Source organism: Pseudopipra pipra, chromosome 6, assembly GCF_036250125.1.
Source record: "Pseudopipra pipra isolate bDixPip1 chromosome 6, bDixPip1.hap1, whole genome shotgun sequence".
NCBI lineage: Eukaryota > Metazoa > Chordata > Aves > Passeriformes > Pipridae > Pseudopipra > Pseudopipra pipra.
This window is the reverse complement of record NC_087554.1, coordinates 19,834,601-19,848,801: the sequence shown is the minus strand read 5'-3', so window position 1 is coordinate 19,848,801 and position 14,201 is coordinate 19,834,601. Positions and strand designations below refer to the sequence as shown.

General features: G+C 38.3%; 1 protein-coding gene across 1 annotated transcript; it reads left to right on the top strand.

Annotated features, from left to right (window-relative positions):
* The first annotated feature begins 1,437 nt into the window (after positions 1-1,437).
* On the top strand, positions 1,438-13,940 carry ELF5 (E74 like ETS transcription factor 5). The gene is made up of 5 exons (XM_064659782.1): positions 1,438-1,561; positions 7,972-8,205; positions 10,513-10,609; positions 12,173-12,406; positions 13,028-13,940. The coding sequence occupies exons 1-5, from the start codon at positions 1,438-1,440 to the stop codon at positions 13,122-13,124; spliced, it is 786 nt and encodes a 261-aa protein (XP_064515852.1). The 3' UTR covers positions 13,125-13,940.
* The last annotated feature ends 261 nt before the right edge of the window (positions 13,941-14,201 follow it).

Sequence of the window (14,201 nt, the reverse complement as noted above, 5' to 3'; positions counted from 1 at the left end):
ACATCCCTTTGTATGAATTCTGTAAAATTCTGCATTGCTCACTGAATATACAGTGTTCATCCAAATGCACAATTACACACATATGTATGTATGAGGTATTCTACATTAAATACTTTGGCAGAAATGCATAGAGAATGAAGGTTTTTACCAGACTGACAAAATCTCTAAATATTGCCTCCCATGTTCCATCCATAATAATATGACTAGGTGAAAATGTGGTGTCCTGAAGTATTACCTTGCCACATATATGAATTCTAGTGTATCAAAGCATTTCAGGGGACTCCCAAATGTTTCCATGTTCCGTATCTCATCATTGCTTAATTTAGACTAAGATCAGCTTTTTCTTTCAACTCTGGAGACCATGAAAACTTCTGAATGCTTCCCATTTCTTCAGTATACACAGCTATTTGGACATTTTTTGACTTTGTAGTAGTTTTAAATTACACATTGATCTTTAAGACCCGACCATGTTACTCTAGTAAACATTTCAGGTGTCTTTCTTCTACAGATTACCCAAGATAAAATTAGTTATGAAACACAGAAGCAGTTTAGGTCTGGAAAAAAAAAGAGACAAAACTGGTTTAAGCAGTTCTGTGTGAAGTCTGAAAGGCCAGAGCCACAATTCGGTCCATGTATTTATTCAACAGCAGGAAGTCCATGTCCATTCCAGTCTGAGGAAATTAATGCATGTGTACATGCATGATATATGTATAAGAAAATGGAATGAGCAAAAATTCTCTTCTTCTGTACCTGCTCTAGTTCCTATCATAGATCATGTTTTTCGCTGACACTTGTTTCTCATATCACCAGTTAGTAACCACTTTGTTCTTCAGTAATCTTATTTTTTTTGTGCAAAAAGCTTCTTCCCTGAAGTGAATATCCATTTTTCTACATAAATTCTCAGTTTCTAATCACTTTTGAAAGCACATTTTTTTCTCAGACTTTGTTAATCTCCTCACACTCTGGTGTGGATGGCAACTGTGGCAGTGTCTTACAGACAAAGTGAGCATCCTTATGGCCAGAACAATGTTTTCTCATACATTTGTATGAGAACTTGCTCAAAACTTTTTTTCCAATGATATTATTGAACCATAATGTTAATATCATGTATATGTTTCTAATTGGTTTATTGCTCACTCTTATTTTTATATCCATAGATTTCATTATCAAGTTCCTAGGAATGTGTCATTACAATCATTTTTACTGAAAATCTATCTGTAGTATATTGGTCATCTGCCTTCTTTCTAAATTTCTCAGTTCCTTCACTGCAGTTTTCAGAAGATCATCATTAGCTTCAGCTGAAGCTTAAATGACTGTGGGCAATGGTACCTCATAGAACTATACATACACAGGCAGGGAATAATGCCTATAGCCTTAAAACTTTGCTCCTTAATATTATCTTTCCATCTTCAACTAAAGTATTAATATCTTAAGGTGATGCTGGAGTCAGTAACTCAGAGCACATTTCTGCCAAACACAATGGTTTGTGATCCCCTCATGTCTTCGACAGGACTCTTTGGGACAACTGAAGATGTCTACACTGCCTGTGATCATCAAAGAGGTATGCAGACAGGCTCCAACGGGAAAAAGAAATTGTACAATGTCAAAAACTGAAAAGTGATTTGAATTCAATTCATTTTAGATGAATCATGCAGCAAAAAGGCTACAGATTCTGAAACTGCTGCTGAGCCTTCTGTTATATGCATTGTCTGCTCTGGTCTTACTGACCTTTTCAAGCACGTCACCAGTCATGTCCGTTAAAGGTGCGCAGGAATAGTAGCAGCTTTAGTTTTGTTTGTCATGTAATGTGTTGAACTGATGCTTTCTCCTCTTATTTGAAAACATGATACACCTAATTCAGGCAGAAACTTTCAAAGGCCATTGAAGTTCATTTTGAGGGGCTCAGCAACTATGGCTTCAGATTCTTGACTCCTTTTGTTTACTCCATGTGTTTGAAATCCAGCATTTCTCACTGAAAAGATACCCACAATACACCACGTTAGCTATAGAATGGAAGAGTAATTTATTTTGGGAGATTTATGGTTCCTCAAACACTCTGCAACTTTGTGGTGAATAGTGGAGACTGGGTAAATACACACTTAGATGGCAATAACTAGGATTCTGAAAGCCACTAGAGAACAGAACAGCTGTAGAAATGCATCTGTAATAGTACAAGAGTTCCCCACTACAGAAATTGCCAATGTTAAGGGTGCAATGTTCTAACTGTGCATATGGAAAACCTATGCTTTACCAGGCCTTACATCTCATGTGGGGAATCCCTAATCTGTTTGAAGGAATTTATTCCAAATGTTCTGGTGTCAGATCAGGTTCTTGTTCAGAAGTTTAAGTAAGCACTGCTTGTTAGAAATCTTCTCCCTTCTGAATGGTTGGAATTAATTCCTGAATAGTCCTGGCATTCTTCTCTGTTCTCAGGCTGAGTCATTCAAAAGGCTCTGAAAAGGGAGGTAGTACAACCCACTCTGCTAATGAGCCAAACTTTTGGTTAGAAACGGGAAAAAATTACGACTATGCAAAATTTTTCTCTTCCGAAGCTATTTTTGTTCTTTTACATGAGAATACTAGTGGTTTTATGGAAAAGACCTTTCCTAGCAAGACACATTTTGAGTAATAACAGTAATTTCCACATGGCTCCTGATGATGCTAATCCATGACCACTGAGGACATAGTGTTTTGTTTCTATATCACTAAGTTTGACATATGAAATAGAATATAAATCTTCTTGCTTCAAGATGGTTATATTTAAAGCCCTGCAGGAATTGAATTTTTTTTTAAATCATACTGGTTTAATATTAGTTTTCATTCCATCTTAGAATACAGTCCTAACTTTCATTTAGAATTCCCAAACTCACAGTTTTAAAGCAGTCTGTTTTAAAATTTAAACATGCACTTTTAAATACCTGATATGATTCATTCAAAGTTAATTTTGGATCCCTTCTTCTTTTACCTTGATTGTTATTAAAGATCTGCCTGTTATTCAACCTTCTTCCACGTCTTTAAACAAACAAAACACCCCAAATACAAAACCCACAACATCGACATTGAAATAATCCCAAGGTAACTTCTGATATTGGCATATACACGTTTGCCAAAGGCAAAGTAGCCCATCTGAGGCATTTTGGCAATATATAACTTTACTGTGGTCTGTTACTAGTTAACAGTATAAGGTCTGTGGTGCTACACCTGCGCAGCTCTGAATTCATCCAGATGAACAGTGGTGCAGCAGTTATACTCGAGCAATCCTGTTAAGTTGAACTCCACTTGTAGCTAAGTGAAAAGCTCCCTTAGTTCTTAAGACACAACCTTTATGCAACAATCAGGTCAGACTGCCTCTTGCTAAGCAAAGATGAGCTGAGGAAGTAATTAGCCTTTTCTGACCAAGGCAGGAGCTATGTTTCTTCCTGCACATGTTTTCTATTGCTCAATTCTTCATGCTTTTAGGCTTTCTAGGAGTCCTTTCTGGTTACAGTAATTTCTCTCCTGAATCAAATTTAAACCAGCCTTTGAATTCTCTTATCATTTCTTCCACAGTAGCCAAGGAGTACATATAACATGTCTAGCACACACAGATAAAGCCACTACTGCATTGCATAAGCAGCCCTTGAGCAGAAAAGTACTTTGCTCTGCAGCCAGAGTAGAATGTAGGTCAGCCTAATAACATTCAACCTGCACTTTTTCCTGGTGACAGTAATAGGCTTAAGGATCGTGATCCCAACGTCTTTTGAAAACCTGTTTTGTGCTAGGTAGAAACAAAGTAGAAGCTCAAGTTAAACAGAAGAGAAAGTGATGGCAAGACTGTCTAGAAAGAAACAGATGAAGACAACTGATTTACAGGCTATTGCTAGGCTTAGCTAATGTTCTAAAAGAACACTGGTATTTCAGTGTATGAGCCCAAAGTAAGTTTCTAAAATATTTTCTGCAAAAATGTGAAGAAGTTCCAGCAAGCCCAATCAGATACAGGACCCTGGCTTAGAGGGACTTTCATCTGGGACAGTGCAGCCACCCCCATGGTCCCATGGGGAGAACTACAGAGTTAGTTTTCCTTTCCATTCCCACACTGGTAATTTTACTGCTTTTATTTTCTGGCTATCAGAATATATCAGCATTTGTATCTCAGGGCATTTTTTTTAATACAAAGTGGAGGATATTAAGATTTGTGACACCAAAAATATTGTGTAATTTTTCATTTCTTCTCTATGTTTTCCAGCACTTGGTGAAAAGGGCAAAATAATACAGAAAATTCACACAGTCTCTGACTTCTAAATTTCAAACATTATGACTAAATTAAATGTCTTTTCCAACAGACAAAAAGGTGGACCGTGTTACACAGGAATGATCTGCCCACCTTATATTAAAGCTGGACTACATATAAAGAGACCAGACAGTTTTGTTTTGGCTGATGGCAGTATTTCCCTCCACATATATTTTCCCACACATACTGTATTAGCTTGCCTGCATAAGCCATGCAGCAGTCAATATATCCCTGGAAAAGTCTGGACAGCTGTCTTTCATTTGGCACACATTCCTGAACCTACTTGAGACTTATTGCCTTCCACAGCTTCACTTGTCACCACCGATAAAACCACATCTCCTACAAAGTAGGAGAGTCATTTTAGAGGTGTCACTTTAGCTAGGGAACTTCAATCAAGTCTCTTGACTGAACAAGCTCTGTAGTCTGGGAAGATTATGTCAAGAGATGCCATTCTCTGAGGGCTGCCCAACCCAGGCTCCATGAAAAGTACAATAAGATAGTCAATGCATCTGAACAGGCAGTGGAAATCACCTTAAAATGCTGGAATGGAAAAGGTCTGAATTCTGTGTTTTCTTCTGCACCCCCTGCTACCCATCATCATCCTGTTTTAGGCACAATTCTGGCGTGTTCTTGTCACTAGGGGGTCTATTGGCCCTTATGTTTTTGTATGGTGATATGAAGTTTTACCTGCCCCTTTCTTTTTCTCTGAAAAAAACCCCTGAAATCTTTCATAGAGTCTATGTCTTTGGCTGATCTTTCCCTCCTTAGTGGCATAATACCTTGATCATGTTCATCATTTACAAGACAGGAAAGCTCCCTGAATTCTTTACTCTGATATGAGGTAGAAAAGGCATGAGCACATGTGAAGGTGAGGTGTTGGTGTCAGCACCTTTAAAGTGCTCGTCATATACAACAGTACTTCAAGGGGCCATAGCATATTTAAAAAGAATGATTTGAGCCTTTCCAGAACCAAAGGAAACACAGAAACTGGACTATATGAGTGCTGTTCCATGAATGAAACATGCTGTGTCATTTATATGACAATACAAATCCTGCCAGAGAAGATGCTATTTATCAAAACAAAGTCAAAGTTTCAAGCCCAATGGCCAAAGTATTTCAAGGTTATTCACTGTACCTGTGGATTGGCAGAATAAATACTTCAGCTTTTCTTTCATATTGCCTTAAGATAGGAAAAAATGAGCAACTCAACACTCTTGTAGATAGAAAAGTGAAGTTGTAGATAGAAAAGGGAAGCCACGACCTTTTCACTCAGCTGCATATTGCACACAGATATGGGAAAAGGATCTAGACTGGCTTGTGGCAGCAGGTCACAGAGCAGCCCCTGAAACACAGGGCTGGATTTGTGCCCAGCCCCACAGGGACACCCATCTCTTGGTAAATCTGTCTAGTTAAGGACATGATGATGTTCCAGTTTTCCTAAGGGGGGCTGGAGGCTGTTGGCAGAGGATTAAAAAAAAAATAAAAATATGCCTGATTCAGAAAAGGATCAATTCAACTTTCTGCTTCTCTTGAGCAGCCTCTGAAGTTGGGATTCCAGTAGAGCTATAGCCTAATTTTAAAACTTTTTGTTTTTTACCTGGCAGAAGGCCTGTGAGCCTGCTGCTCCCAGCACTCCCATTCTCCCCCACAGAAGCCTTCAGACTCTGACATAGCCAGGTGTGTTCAGTCTGCAGGGCTTATAAAGTTAATCCAATGGCAAGTTCCTCTGATTTTCCTTTTAACTAAGGAGGTGAATAAAATCTGGGATTCAAATATCCTAAAGGTATGGGTCCCAAAAGTCAGACCCAGAGCTTCTGCCCACCTCTTGGCTTTGCTACAATGTCACAGTAGCGTCTCAGGGTTTAAAACACAGCATGCAGTATTACATTAATCCTATATGTGCATACATATGAAGATATTTATAGCATGGGAATGATTCATGAAAGCAACCACAAATTCCTCTGTAAACCTTTAGGAGTTGTAATTAAAGTAATTAGAAGTATTAATTACTTTACAGAAGCCATGCAGGATGCAAGATCCATATTACAGTTATTCTGTCACAATTTCAAGTCCTTCGAATTCATTTTACTCTGGAAACTCCTCCAGCCTATTTGCATCATTTTGCACTCTGAACTGGCTGTCTAGACAGACAGATGCTATTCACTCGACTTGCAGTGCTATCATAACCTATATTAAATTATTACAATTTCATATAAGCAATCCCTAAAATCAAATATTCAGGACTAATTTGAAAATGAAATAATAAATAATGGATAACTGGACTAAGAAACTGTGAAGTACAGATCAAGTGTAAGATGCTGTGGGGCGTGAAAATGAACTAAACCTTTTCTGTTTTCTTCACATTACTTTCATTCACATGCTTGATTGCCTTTCTTTTGCTATTTACTGTTCTGCAACTGCTCCATTCCAGTGATATAAGTATTACAGATAATATATTCAAAATTAATTTAGAATCCTTAAAGATCCTAAAGTAAGGGTCAGGATTGGATCCCTGTAACTGTTTAAGAATCTCAACTGAGAGAAATTACTAATCATCCTTAAAAAAAATAGAAGAAAATTGGGTAACGAATGAATGACAATAATGATTCCAAGATGTATACTTGAATTCTGTTTTCACTAAATGTTATTTGAATGGATGCAGAAAGGACATATCCTTGCCATTGCCTCTGCTTCTTACAATCACCCAAAAAAGGTAGCTGTACATGAATCCAGCAGAAGGAGACTGTAAGATCAGACTTTTGCCTGTATGTAGCAGTCTAGCTCATGGAAAGAAAAAGCAGAGTTTTTGAAAAAGTGTGCCCATCGCCATACCCAATGAGATTCAATAATAAGAGCCTGTGTTTCGATTCTAGAAAAAAAAAGTGTTTAAATCGCAGCTTATGCTTGTTAACCGTATTATATAGATTTATCATACCAGGCCTAGGCATAAGATCAGTAATACATTTTTCTAGGGGAAAAAATTATTGCAAATATATGCATATTTCTGTACATTTTCCTGGTAGCTGCACTGTTAAGGACAGAAAGAAGCCTGTTAAAAAAAAATTGGAATTTAATTGGCAAAGCAGTTTTAGGTTACAACTGCTTGGCAAGTTTACTTGGAAGCTCTTTGTCCAGCGATGTGTTTTCAGAGTAGTATGTTTTTCATTTTCTAATCTAACAAAACAAATATTCCCTATGATGACATTAACATTATTTTAGATTAAATAAATGAAAGAACTTGCTGGAATTCTTAGAAAAAATGTAATAAATTAATGTTATTTACCTATCTGCCACAAATCGTAACTAGGTGGCTTTGACTATTTTCATATCTAAGACCGAAGTTATTTTGGTCTAGGAATACATCACTTCTTTATATTACAGAGTGCTCAATTCTCACAAATTCTGTACTCTGACTTTTTAAATTTTTTGGACTGCAGTATTAAGAGGCACATTTTCTTTTTTTCCCACATGTAAACACTTTTGCTTGAAATGTCTCACATAGGATGAAATACAAAAGGCTGTACAATAGGAAGCAAAAAATGCAAAACACAGGGCTTGATGCGTTTGAGAGGAATAAGGAAGGAAAACTGCAGTCAGGAGAAGGAGGAAGGATTAGTTTTGTTTGAAATATGTTTATTAAAATGAAGTGCACCATGAATTTTTCATTGCAATGTTCCTTTTTCTTGTCAAATATGTTGCAGATCCTAATTCTTTCTGGACATCTATCCACCCAGAATACTGGAGTGAGCACAACGTCTGTGAATGGTTGCAGTTTTGCTGTAACCAGTACAAACTAGATGCCAACTGCATTTCCTTTCCCCACTTTAATATGAACGGCTTGCAGTTATGCAACATGACCCAGGAAGAGTTCCTAGAAGCTGCAGGCATTTGTGGTGAATTCCTGTATTTCATCTTACAGAATATCAGGATGCATGGTTAGTGTTCCAGAAATCAAACACAAAACATAAAGAGTTGAATTTTTGTGTGTTTCACACTAAAAGAAAATGTGGGATCCGTGTTCTCGAGCACTGAAAAAAGGCATAGTACAGAGGCCACTTAGGTACTGCACAAGGAGTACACAGAAATATGGCAGGTAGAAAATCTTCCAGCCACCTTAGGCCTCACAATCACACACAGACCAGGTACAACTCTGTGTGCCAGTCAAATCTCTAAATACCCACGAGCACTTCTCTCTCCTTTGGTTTTCTGCTAAAACTGGTCAACCTGAATGATCCAAGGGAAGTCTACATCCTGATGGGATATAGAAAGATATAACACATTGTTATTCCTGTAACTCAAAGTAGTGAAGATTGCTTTGTTTCTTAAAAAGTAAGCAAGAAGTTTTGTTTGATGAGGTTATTATCACTGCAGTATGCAACATGTTAATAGTATGCTTAATGATGGTCTTGAATGAAAACACTTTTAATTTACTATTTTCAACCTTGTCTTAGAAGAGTTATTAATGCTTAAATGAGTCAAGGTTCAAAAACTAAGTTATTGGTAGTTTAGAATAAGTGAAGTGAAATTTCTGCTGCAGATACCCTTTCTCTACAGTCATGCCCGCCAAAGATTAGTGTGTATACCTAACTAGGGCAATTGTACCCAGGTTCATTGTGATGATATGAACAAAGGAGTTTCCACTAAGCAGGGAAATTCAGAATGTTTTTTCCTTGTGCCCCCTTGTTTCAATGAGAAACTGAGGAGCATTTTAGCTCCTTGAAGCCCTCAATGGCTCAAGCCTTCTCTGGCTTAGGGGAGTATTTCACCAAACTGGAGTTATGTGACTGCTGAAAAAGGATTAAAAACTTAGGCATGAAAGTCCTAGAGGACCTCGTGGTAGCTGACACTACCAGTGGCTCCCAGTGGTGAACAGCTGGTTAGTCACCATGTGCTGGGATTTATCCATCCCTCCCTGGTCCACTGCCTACTTTTGAACTGCCCAGTGAGGAGAGAGGTGGCAAGGCAGAATGCAGCAGTAGAGGGTGACCTGGGTACCCAGCAAACAGGGAAGGGCAGGCTGAAGCTGAAACAGGATCTTTGAGAGACTGGGAAGACCAGAGAAAAGGAGGTGCCTAAGAAAATATGTGGATAAGCTTTATCAAAATGGAGCAAGGTTGTGCAGTGACTGAGACATCAGTAGGACAGGTAAGACTAGGAGAGATAAGAAAGACTAGAGATGGTCACACAAACAAAACAGCTTTCTGGTTTAGGTTGGAACTGCTCTGTGGGACTGACTGGCATCACTTTCTTCCACCCAGTTAGTGCTCATATATCATGTCAGAGAGGCCATTCAGAAAGCAATTATTAAATGCAGGAGATAAGGATGTTATTAAGGGAATTAAAGAATTCAGAGCTGTGAAGAAAATCTCATTAAGAAAATTAATTTTTTATAGTCAGTAGAGAGATTGAACTCTTGACAGTGAACGAAATACATATGCTCATGCATATCCACCTTATAAATTGCATCAGACCTGTGAGGAAAGACAGTATGTAGTCCAGTAATGCAAGACATTACTACAACATACTTAATGACCAAACTATGCCTGCACAAGCAGGCTTAAGTCTAGCTTTTCCTAATTTTGTATGCCACACTCACAGCATGAGTTAAGTCTCTTGAATGCAGATTTGTATATGCAATGCATTTGTTTATGTGTTGTGAATGTAAATACTCATTTAAAAGATGATACTGTTCTAAAAAAGCAGACAACTCCCAGCCTTGTGAAGATCTGATTTTCAGCCATAGAGATGATCTTTACTTGCTTAGGGAAAGGAGAGAGGGAAGATTGCAGGAGTATTTTTCAACAGACAAGGAGCTGAACAAAAAAAGACTCACCTAAGTGTAAAGAAAGGGAGAGAAGCTGTCATATAGACAATGGCAAAAATGAAGTGCAAAGGGACCAGAGGGAAAAGAAACAATACACATGAATCATAAGATCAGAGACATACAGACACAATGTCAAGCATAAGAAGAAAATCCCAAAAGTTAAAAAAAAAAAATCCCCAAACAACACAAACATAGTCATAGTGGGGAGGATAAATCATTTTTGCAGCAGATGAGTTGAAAAATTATTTCGTCATTTTGCAGCCTGTATTTTCTACATCTGTTCTAAGGTACATTCACAAAATGTACCTTAGAACAGATGTAGTAGATGCAGTAGACAAAGACTTGGCTTTAGATTTCAGTCATAAGTTATTCTTGTGAAGAAAATAACTGAACACTGGATTATGTTTTTCCCTTTTAGGCATTTCCTTTTTTACTGATGCAGAAGTAACAAAGCCATCAAACAAGGACTGTAACTTATTTGTACATGATAACCTCCATAAGCTCCAGGAAACACTGTATTCAAACATCAGCAGTATGTAGCGGATGAAGAGAGAGATTTCTAAAACAAAAAAGAAGGGCCCTTGCTTCTTTAATGTTCTTTAATGCTGAGGCAGTTTTGACATTTTAGAAGCACTGCACAGCACTAAGCCAAGAGATTCTTTGACTGCACATCATGGAGGGGTGCACTGCATGCATGAATACCATGTGCCAAACTCCATATGTCTGCAGAATCCAAGCATTTTGAACAGGGCATTGAGAAAAAACTCATGTTTTGTTGTGCCGCAATACATGCAGTTGCATGCTAATTATTCACTTAGAATCACAGAATCATAGAATGATTTGGGTTGGATGGGACCTTAAAGATCGCGTCATTCCAACTCCCCCACCATAGGCAGGGATGCCATTCACTAGATCAGGTTGCTCAGGGCCCCATCCAACCTGGCCTTGAACACTTCCAGGAAGAGGCCAGCCAAAACTTCTCTGGGCAACCTGTTCTTTTGTACTGATGTGAAGTGCTTCACCAACCTCACACTAAAGAATTTCTCCCTAACATTTTATCTAAACTTGTCCTCTTTCAGTTTAAAACCATTGCCCCTTGTCCTGTCACCATCTACCCGTACAGAAAGTCCCTCTCCCTTCTTTTTATAAGCCCCCTTAAGGTACCCAGAAGGCCACAATGAGGTCTCCCCAAGGCCTTCTCTTCTCTGGGCTGAACAATCCCAGCTGTCTCAGCCTGTCTTCATAAGAGAGGTGCTCCAGCCCTCTAATCATCTTGGTGGTCCTCCACTGGACCAGTTCTAATAGGTCCACCTCTTTCTCATGCTGAGAACCCCAGACCTGGACACAGCACCCCGGGTGAGGTCTCACCAGAGCAGAGTAGAGGGGCAGAATCCCCTCCCTTAACCTGCTGGTGATCCTGCTTTTGGTGCAGTCAGGATGCATTTGGCCTTCTCCTCTCTGAGCACACAGAGTTGGCTCTTGTCCACCCACGAGCACCCCGAAGTCCTCTGCGGGGCTGCTCTGAATGACTAATCTGAAGTTAAGGTGATTTCTACATATAACAGCACTAGCAGCTTTTTCAGTAGTCACATTATTTGTATTACTTCTGATTCTCAAACAAACTTTTGAACTGAGTTGAAATAACAGAGTTTAGCAATGCTGGCTAAAGTAATGCAGGCTTTCTAACTCCTCATACTACTGTCTTGTTTTCAAGGTGAGCAATGTTTGTTACAATCTTTCACTTGAAACACTTAAAATGACCTTGAAAATTGCTTTTAAAACATCAAGTTGAATACAATGTCAATCAATGGAACAGAAGTTATGAACGACATAACCTTTGCAAGACATTAAAATGTACTAATTTCTGGAGTAAAAAACCCAGATTCTAGTGTCATAGACCTGATTTGCGTGACCTGATTTATTTTTTTTGTGGAGGAAATAATTTGAAGCCAGCTCCAGCAAGGTAATGAACTAAAATTTTGAAAGTTACATTTAGGTAAGTGCAATTGATTTGTGAGGATGACAATCCAATAACAAAATGTACCGTAAATACTGCCTTAGTACTTAACATGCATAAGAAAATATCTACTAAATATCTATCTTCCTCCTGTTCAAGACCTACAGAATTCTCATTTGTGGGAATTTGTAAGAGATCTGCTCCTTTCTCCTGAAGAAAATGGTGGCATCCTGAAATGGGAAGACAGGGGACAAGGCATTTTTCATGTTGTTAAATCAGAAGCTCTGGCAAAGATGTGGGGGCAAAGGAAGAAAAATGACAGAATGACGTATGAAAAATTGAGCAGAGCTCTCCGGTGAGTTAACGGGCAGCAGTATCCCTCATTTCATTTGGCTTCTATTCCAGCATCCATTTTTCATAACTATTATGAAAACTTTGGGGTGAGAGGGAAGGATTGGGTGGGTGGTTATTTTCTTCATGTTTTTTCTTTAGGTCATGAGATAGCTCCTGGCCTCCTTTGCTTCTGAAAAAAATCCATAGGGCTAAATAGAAAGCAGTATGGAGTTGTAACTGTTGATGGCAACAAAGTAATCACACTTTATCTCAGTTGAGAATGTTACACTACATTTGCCAAGCAAACCCCAAAAAATTTCTCTTTTTGCTGTTCCAGTTACACTGATGGTTTCTTCTCAACTGTGACGACCTTGGGGAAAAAGTACAACAAATCGAAGATCACAGTTCTTTGTAATTCTTGCATCTTTCAAACAGTGGAAGGCATACTCCAAGGCATGTGGGAAAGTTTAAACCTGTTTAAAGTCTTGAGAGCAATTTAACAGAAAGAGAGGAGCTCTCTGACTGTAAAGAACACAGTGATTCACATACTGTTCTGCTGTCATGAAGTCCACGTGAAAAACTTCTCTATTGTGACTTCTGCTACTACTTTGTCCATTGTTTCTTTGCTGGTTTTCCTCTGCAGTTACTATTATAAAACGGGCATTTTGGAACGAGTGGACAGAAGGCTGGTGTACAAGTTTGGAAAGCATGCCCATGGCTGGCAGGAGAACAAGATGTGAATTGCCTCATGTTTCCTTCTCAGTACAGAATGTGCCACATCCTGAATTATAAAGCTGCAATGGATACTTGAGGGAGAGTTTTTCTGCTCCCTCTCTCCCCTCTGTCAGTCTGGTTGAACTCATTGCAGATTGCTTCAAAAGACAGACTAGAGCAACAAAAACAGCACTTGAGTTTTGGAGTTGTCCTCCCCTTCATGATTTCTGCCAAGCACTATCTCTTGTACCCCTTTACTGCTCCTCAAGAGATAAGGATTAATGTTGATGTTTAAACAGTCCCTGCCTCTCTCTGTCTTAGCCAGTATGTCCACTGGGAAGTATTAAATTCTGCCCAGTTTCACTGCCATTTAAAAGAAATTGTTTAGGTACATCTTCCAGTTAGGTTCCTATACTTTGGAGTAACACAGAAAATTTTCCTTCATTTCATAAGAAAAACACCTTTCTTATCCAATATACCCTAAACCATTGCATTTCTCAGATATGCTAGAATTCAATATGTTGTTCAAAATGAGCAATTCAGTCCTCTATATTTATCTGGATTTAACTGGTTCAGTCAACTAAGTTAACAAAGAAAAAAGACTATTCTGAATTATTTATCAAGCAGCTATCTTCCTTGCCTATTGATGTCATCTATGCAATTATATTAACCTATATATACTTGGTATATTTAGTTTTTTGAGCCAAAAAAGAGTTCACTGCAATTATTTATCACTGTTCTTTGTGCTGCATTGGTGAGTTACCATTGTTCACATGATATCAATTCTGTTATATAGCAGAATTAATATAATTTTTATTATAAAGAATTTTGATGGAAATATTAACTCCTGTGAAATCCAAAGTCACTTTTTGCAACTTTGTATGCACAGAAGTTTGAATTTTTCTTCTATTAACCCTCATGAAGGTGAATTCATGTGACTTTTGCATTTGGAAGAAGCAGTTCTGGAAAGAATATAAGCATTTGCTGAAGTAGATTAATTTTGAAATGCAAATTATTATTTGTGGCAAGGTTTTTATAGAACTTTCGCCCACATCTATACAACCATATGTTTAATTCTTCAAAGCAGCCTATGACATACAGTT

Excerpts from the sequence above, each read along its gene's own strand:
- ELF5 (XM_064659782.1), top strand. The coding sequence starts at position 1,438 with ATGCTGGAGTCAGTAACTCAGAGCACATTTCTGCCAAACACAATGGTT. Across the intron at positions 1,562-7,971 it reads TGCCTGTGATCATCAAAGAG|ATCCTAATTCTTTCTGGACA; the intron begins GTATGCAGACAG and ends AATATGTTGCAG. Across the intron at positions 10,610-12,172 it reads CATAAGCTCCAGGAAACACT|AAAATATCTACTAAATATCT; the intron begins GTATTCAAACAT and ends AACATGCATAAG.